At 38.3% G+C, this 8444-nt stretch overlaps 1 protein-coding gene across 1 annotated transcript; it reads left to right on the top strand.

The window, feature by feature from the left end:
* The first annotated feature begins 224 nt into the window (after positions 1-224).
* LOC125176533 (olfactory receptor 8B4) lies at positions 225-1169 on the top strand. The gene has a single exon (XM_047878134.1). It carries the CDS (start codon positions 240-242, stop codon positions 1167-1169), a length of 930 nt encoding a protein of 309 aa, XP_047734090.1. The 5' UTR covers positions 225-239.
* Positions 1170-8444: the final 7275 nt, after the last annotated feature.

Below are 8444 nucleotides of genomic sequence, written 5' to 3'. Positions count from 1 at the left end.
CCCAAGAACACACTCTAGCCCAGGGGAGCTCAGATATAGTCACAGGCATGTTGTCAATGGCTTGGCTGGGGGTAGGGGGCGGGGGGCGGTGCATAGATGAGAAAAGAAAGTAAAGTAAAAAGGAAGGACATCCATGCACTGGCTCATCTTCTAGAGCCTTCTTCCATCAGCTATGCTTATATCTATTATCAATCTATGTATTTTATTGTTTGTTTCCACAGACAGCTCCCTGGAAGAGAATGACTCTGAGAAACAGCTCCTCAGTGACTGAGTTTATCCTAGTGGGATTATCAGAACAACGAGAGCTCCAGCTTCCCCTCTTTGTCCTGTTCTTAGGGATCTATGTGTTTACTGTGGTGGGCAACTTGGGCTTGATTACCTTAATTGGGCTAAATTCTAGCCTTCATACTCCCATGTACTTTTTTCTCTTCAACTTGTCTTTTATAGATCTCTGTTATTCCTGTGTATTTACCCCCAAAATGCTGAATGATTTTCTGTCAGAAAATGTCATCTCTTATGTGGGATGCATGACTCAACTTTTTTTCTTCTGTTTCTTTGTCAATTCTGAGTGCTATGTGTTGGTAGCAATGGCCTATGATCGCTATGTGGCTATCTGCAAGCCTCTGCTGTACATGGTCACCATGTCCCCTCAGGTCTGTTCTCTGCTCATGTTTGGTTCATATGTGATAGGGTTTGCTGGAGCCATGGCCCACACTGGGAGCATATGGAGACTGACTTTCTGTGATTCCAACATCATCCACCATTATCTGTGCGAAGTTCTTCCTCTCCTGCAGCTCTCCTGCACCAGCACCCATGTCAATGAGCTAGTGTTTTTAATTGTTGTGGGAGTGGTCATCACAATATCCAGTATTAGCATTTTCATTTCTTATGCCTTGATTCTCTCTAATATCCTCCATATTCCTTCTGCTGAGGGTAGATCCAAAGCCATCAGCACATGTGGCTCCCACATAATTGCTGTTGCTTTGTTTTTTGGGTCAGGGGCATTCACCTATTTAACAAGCTCTTTTCATGCATCTATGGACCAGAGTAAATTTGCCTCAGTCTTTTACACCAATGTGGTTCCCATGCTTAATCCTTTGATCTACAGTTTGAGGAATAAGGATGTGAAACTTGCGCTGGGTAAAACCCTGAGAACAGTGCTCTCCTGATGGTTCTGTTTGTATAAATTAATTACTGGTAAGCATCATACTTAAGTATCTTTTTATTTACAGGTGTAGAACTTTCCATCTTTTTTCTCAACTAGGTCTTCTTTCCAGTTAACCACAAGTCTCTTGCTTATACACTTCTTGAAGATTATGCTATTTTGTAAGATTTAAATTGGTTCAGGGGCGCCTGGGTGGCACAGTTGGTTAAGCGTCCGACTTCAGCCAGGTCACGATCTCGTGGTCCGTGAGTTCGAGCCCCGCGTCAGGCTCTGGGCTGATGGCTCAGGGCCTGGAGCTTGTTTCCGATTCTGTGTCTCCCTCTCTCTCTGCCCCTCCCCCGTTCATGCTCTGTCTCTCTCTGTCCCAAAAATAAATAAATGTTGAAAAAAAATTTTAAATATTTAAAAAAAAAAATAAAATAAATTGGTTCATTGCATGCAATTTAGCATCTATTAAGTGTCTACTGTTTACTAGACTCTATACGGGGCCCAAGAGATAGATGAATAAGATGTGGCCCCATGCCTTCCATTCTTTTCTTGGTAGGCTAAATGGATTTTCCAAACAACATTTCTGGCTGGGGGATGGAGCAGGTGATGGTATGAAGGTCCAGGACAGTGAACTTATGTTTTCTTCAGGTATGGGAGCAGCTTTACCAAAACCACTGTAGATACCTTGGAGCCATAAGTAAGATAGTCTCCCAGCTCATTGAGAAGTTGCTTGCCCAGGGAGATCATAAATCATCTCTTTAATGTACGTACTTGTACACATAAGAGAAGCCCTTGCACAAGAGTTCTTTACATGGTTTGAAATGTAAAGATAAATCAAAACTAAAATCTTTCATTTCCAAGCTTCAGAACACTTAGGGCTTGGAATGGTAACCATGGTGTAGGCGGTTTTGTAATTGGGCCAATTTCTTGGGCTCTGTATGCTAAGGCTGAAAGCAAGAACAAAGAAGAAATTTCACAGATTTATATGATTGTTAACTGCTACCTCTCCTCTATACTTCCCTGGAGATACTGTGTACATTATGGGGCATTTAGGAAAATTCTTTTATTCTTTAAAGTCGATTTAGATTTTACTGTCTCTAAGAATATGTATGTATTGATATATGTATGTGTGTGTGTTACAGTTAACTATTAGAGAATCAGGAAGAAAGAGGAGTCATATTACACTTTCTGCTTGCAGGGAAACTTGAAATGGATCCAGATTTTGAGTGCCAAAGTCCACTTTGTACTGCTCTGCTGAAGATTCTGCTATGCTATATTGAATAGTTCAGATTTCAAGGAATATACCCTTATAAACTTCCTTGAGTGTAGCCGGGAAGGTGAACCCAGGACCAGACCAACCCATGTGCAAAGATGGGCAGGTGGAGACTCAGTGTGGCTAGAAGAATGGGGCTGAGTAGAGGCTAGAACTTGGGGTGCCCTTGAGAAGACTCTCTGTGAAGAGTATTTGGTACTTTTTTTTGAATATGGAGAGAGCAATATAAAGTACTGAGTTGATGTATTTTTCTTTGCCTGTATTTCTTTACCTCGTCCATAAAATTGGATAGTTGCTCAGTTTATATTGGTATGAGAAACAAGACAGTAAGAAGTTAGTCCTTCTTGACATTTACTTCTCTGCTGATACTCATGTGGAAGCAGCAGCATCATACTGAGAAGAAAGGTAGTTCAAGTGTTCCAGGTTTTGGCCAGAAGCATGCCAGACTGTGATGGAGTTGAGAACAGAATGGGGAAGGACCTGCAGCATGGAACTGACTAAGGAGGAGACAGAAGACAAACCTTATTTTCTCCAAATATGCTAACGTGAGGAGATCTCAAAAGAAGGTAGAAAAATCTGCTAAATATTTGGATTATACCTAGATTATGATAATCATACTTAACATTTACTGAGTATATACTATATGTTTGGGCACTTTTAAGGTACCTTGCCTACATTAAACTCATTGGAATTATATTAATGCCATACTGAACAACTGCTTGTTGGTCCTTTGGGCCTAGCTGACTTCTACCCTCTGGAGGACTGTCTGTGTCTGGATATGTGGGGATCTTGGGGATATTAGGAAAGAGTAGAGAATAGGGAGAGATAAGAGCAAGTATACTATGATACAAAGAAAAAATTACCATTGGTATAAATGAGTAGGAACAAGGAATAAATCAGAACCATAAGGATATGAGTGAATGAATGAATGAAAAGGAATACTTATGAAATAAATGCATTAAATCCACAAAGTATCCTTCCTTACACTCATTACATATGGCACTGGGGTGAGCAGAGGTGAAAACATAAGTTTGACTTATGGAGATACTGGCTTGGATCTTTTGGAAAGCAGTCCCGTTAAAGATCTGAAATGACAAAACTCAGAGGTACTTTCCTGGTTCTTACAATAGTCAGATAAGACACATTTATTGCTCCTACAGGAAAGACAACATTTTGTAAATTCCAAAGACCTTCACTCCTCTCCCAAACCAAGGATAAGTCATCTTTCCTGTTCTTTTAAGGTCGCTGTTGAGGAACTGTAGGTTCTCAGTGGTCAACAGAAAGGAATAGGTTTGGGGCTTCTGCTTTAGAGTAACGGAGAGACCTAATTTGATACTCTGTGTCCAGTGTCCTCAGGTGAATCCCTCTGCCACAATACCAAAACCCTGTCACCTGATCTTATCATGACATTTTCATTTTCAGGAAAGGAAGTTTTCCCCTTTAGGAAGCATTGTTAAAGCTGGGATTCCTCTGGGTTCAGACCTGAGTTCACTTCTCTTCTTGGATCTTCCTCAGGCATCTCTCCATCTCCTCTGGCTTCAACAACCATGCATTTTTACGGTGACTCTTAAGTCCATAACTCTGGTCTTGGTCTATGATTATAATCTATAATCAGTTTTAAGTTAAAAATATAAAACTATTATCAACATTGATGTCCAAATAGAATTATGTAATGATTAGGTGGTAAAATACTTTTGGAGTATAAGAAAGAATAAACTGTTCTTGATATCTGCACATTCTCCTACATTCTAAATAGGTGGGGGGTACTGAGATAAGTGATAGACATCAAGTGTCAGGAGTGAGAGTCCAAGAAGAACTCTGGGTAGAGTTTGGAGGGCCGGGACAGGTGTTTCTCTGTATTCTGTGGAGCATATGGGAAGATAACTGTGATTATGGCTCATTGCTGGCCCTCAGCCCATGTGTTAGATAGAGAAACCTATCACCCTCCCTTCCTTCACACTTCCATAAATGAAATAAATCATTTACTAATTGCCTCAGCTGCTAATGACATGTGTCTGACTGCAGTAGCTTAAACTTATGAGGGTTTGTTTTTCTCTAACATAAAAGGCATCTAGAAGTAGGCAGTCCAAAGCTGATATGGCAGTGTGAGTCATCAAGGACTCAGACTCTCTCTCTTCCTTCTTATGTCTTAGTCGTGGCTACATTCTCGTGGATGCATCATGGGTTCCATATGGCTGCTAGAGCTCCCGTGTCCACATTCCAAGCAGCAAGAAGACACAGGACAAAGAAAGGAAGAGGGTGCTTTACCTATCTAATGAGTGACTTCCACTGACATCTTACTGGCCATGCCTACTTACAAGGGAGATGGGGCAACTTGGTATTTAGCTTCAGAACATTACCATCTTGGAAAAAAAAAAAATTACTTTCAAGGAGGAGATGGCTATCGGGTAGGCAATCAGTAATCTCTACCAAAGAACAGAGTTGGTTCCACTTGCCAGGAGGGAACAGTTAAGAACTGAGCACTTTCCACCCCATTTTTGCTCTCTTGCTTGCTGTACTTTATGAGAGGAAGACAGATTAATCTGACAGATAAGACCAGAAAAGAGACAAGTTGGTCATTGATGGAGCTGTACCCAGTTTCTCTTGATCACTGACCTGTTTGTACTGAATTAAGACAAAGTCTTGACAAGAACAAGCCAGATCTGTGCTATTTCATTTTCAAGTCCTCCTCCTCCTGTTCTTTGCTGGGTGAAGTTAGAGTCCAGGTTTTGGGAGGGAAGTTTGAGTCCTGACATATTTCCCTAATCAGCTTTGCTATTAATAAAGGTGTAATGGTATTGTGACGCTTTTTTGGCTCCTTGTACTTTCTCACCAGTTAGATCTCACAGGGGAGGGGGAGTGAGTGATTAACATATCTAAATCTCCCACATGATGGTTATCTTTGCACTTTTAGCATAAGATACTTCTGGTAACCAAAGGTCTCATTTTCTTATGCTTCGAGATGCTCCCCCCTTGATCTGTGGTGGGTTATCAGAAACTGTAGGGGAAGAACAAAATTCTCTCTATCTACCTTAGATTCCTTGATGGGCCCTAAAAATTGGAATGACAAAAGACAGACTAACAAGAGAAAAACAAACAGAAGTATGTTAACACATGCATCCTGCATTCCTAAGGGAGTACTCAGTGATGAGTAACTCCAAAGGGTGGTTACAACTTGGGCTTAAGCAGTATCTTAACAAAGGAAAAATAATTTGTAGAGAAGTGGCAAGATAAAAAAAAAGTCCTTTGAACTTCTAGGGGTGGCAAACTATGAGGGGAAACTAATGGAAGATAAGGGCTAGTAAGGTTTGTTATGTAATTCTGCTGGTGAAGTCTCTGGGCTAAGTGTCTACAGTTTCATCCAGAAGGAGGTAGGAAGGGGAGGGGGAACAACTTTATAAATGTATATCTTGTTTTTAGGTAAATAGGGGGAAGGCACAGAGTTTTTCTTGTATCTACTTTTTCTTAAAATTGCCTTCAGCTCAAAATAATCCTTATGCCAAAGTGGCATATTTTGGAGTAGCATATTCTGCTACCCTTCAAAACCATACCAAGAACAAAGTTCCTAAGAATATACAAAATGCAACTCAAATAGGGTCACAGAGAGAGGGACTCACTGAAAGCTAACAGAGAAATCTGACAAGGAAAATTAGGCTAAGGAATCCATAATATCACAGGAAAGTAAGAAGGCCTTGCTTATCTTATAGGATTTGCCCAACCATTGATGGGTTCAACAGATATTCCCTAAATTCTTACTAAGTTACAGGTGAAGAGTTCAAGATGTCACTTTATGGGATCATTAGACTTGAAACTGTCTTTTGTTTCCATTAACATGCACAACCACATGCCTTAATTGATAACTAAACTGAGGTGGGATTAATTGATACAGCTTTCTGAAATTGAGAATCCTAAATTAGAACATTTTCCTAATTAGAACAACTTGACATCTCCTTGGAAGTGGGACAAGAGTATCTACAAGCTGACAAAGAAAAAGAAAAAGAGTAAGTATCTTCAACAGTGTAAAGTCAACATTAAGGAAGGATTTATTATTGGCTAAAACTGGATGGTAGAGAAGAGGGAGGAGAGGGGATAGGAAGAGGAAACTGTATCATTAAATCATAGCAGGGAACTAATATAGTAAGAGTTTTATATAAAGTTTTAATTATAAAGCATGTACCAATACAAAAAAGAAATCTTTTTAAGTATCAGAATTTCACAAACATGAAGAGAAAGGAAAGCAAACCATCTAGTGAATGATTAAAATATTGTAAATATAAGATAAAAAGCCATAAAAAATATTATGATAGAATTAAAGCAAATATATAATATATAAATAAATGTAAATGTCTTAACCTCTCTATTAATTGAAAAAGACTCAGGCTGGGGCGCTTGGGTGGCTCAGTCGGTTAAGTGTCCAATTCTTGATTTCGGCTCAAGTTGTGATCTCACAGTTTGTGGGATTGAGCCCCATGTCAGGCTCCACATTGACAGCATGGAACCTGCTTGGGATTCTCTCCTTTTCTCTCTGCCCCTCCCTTGCTTGCACTTTTTGTCTCTCTCTCAAAATAAACATTAAAAAAAAAAAAAGAAAAAGACTCAGGCTGAATCATAAAGCAAACCACAAGTCCATGTTGCATACAAAAAGCACATCTGAACCAAATGATTCAAAAAGGTTGAAAATAAAATGGTGGCCGCCAAAGATGTACCAAGTAAATGCAAACAAATAAACAAATAAACAATATGGGTATCAGCTAGAATGGAAATCAGGCCAAAAACTGTTAAGTAAGAATACTTTATAATGTTATAGGGTAAAATTAACAATGTGTATGTAATGGTTGTTACCTTCCATTCAACAAATAGTAAAATATCAGGAGCTATAAGAAGAAAAAACATATTGTGGAAGGAAACTTTAAATTACCTTTGTCAGTCTATGGCAAAACAAGTTTACGGGAAAAGAGAAAGAGAAAAGATAGAAAATCTTATGTCTAAATAAGATAATCAGTTAGATAAATCTAATTTATATATACATCATTTCAATGATATATATAAATTTAATGTGTGTGTGTGTGTGTGTGTGTGTATGCAGTTTTGTGTCCTAGAAATTAGAAATACAGCCTACTGTGAAAAGGGCAAGACAGTCACATAAATTGAATGGATATTAGGTCACAAAAGCAAACCTCAATAAATTTCATACATTGGATATAGTACAGATAATGTTTTCTGATCACTGTGCAATAAAACCAAACTTAATTACATAACCAGAACACAAAAGTCCTCTATAAGCTGGCTATTAAAAACTCTCTTAAAGCTACTTGCAGGTGAGAGAAACATGAAAAATTATAAACTTTCCAGAAGAGGAATATGAAAACTCAACATTTTACAACTTATGGGATATGTGTACAGCTAAAGCAGAAAAATAGCTCATAACCTTAAATACTGTATCAATAAACAGAACAATGAAAATAAATGAATTAAGCCTTAACGTGCCAGGAAAACAAGCATAATAAAATTAGATAAAATATAGGGTAGCAATTAATATAGTTAAAATCAGTAATTATTGAATTAGAAAACACAATAGCAGAATGAATAAATAGTGGATTCTTTGCAAAACTGATACAACAGATCAACTTCTATCTGTTCTAATTCAGAAAAAAAGGGAGGGAGAACAAATACAAAAGTTAAGAAAGAAGGGGAGATAGAAATAGAGGAAATAACCTTCCCCACCAAATAAACTACTTTGTTTCAGCTCTCTTCAAATGAATTAAGAAGCCTGGATGAACTAGACCATTTTTGAGGAAAATCTAATTTCATAAGACTAATGCTGAAACATTATAGACAGTCTAGAGTCCAATTCCATAGGATAAATACAGAAAGTTGTCAAAGAGTTACAAAAATTCCCAAACCCAAATGGTTTCACAGAAGAATTCGTCCTAAGAACAAATACTTCCTGTACTATTTAAGCAGATCCTCAGCCTAGAAAAAGAAGAAAAGCTCCAAAATTATTTTTATGTGATAAGC

This window comes from Prionailurus viverrinus, chromosome D1 (genome assembly GCF_022837055.1).
Source record: "Prionailurus viverrinus isolate Anna chromosome D1, UM_Priviv_1.0, whole genome shotgun sequence".
Classification (NCBI taxonomy): Eukaryota; Metazoa; Chordata; class Mammalia; order Carnivora; family Felidae; genus Prionailurus; species Prionailurus viverrinus.
The sequence above is the reverse complement of the archived record's forward strand: the minus strand, read 5'-3'. Positions and strand labels throughout refer to the sequence as shown.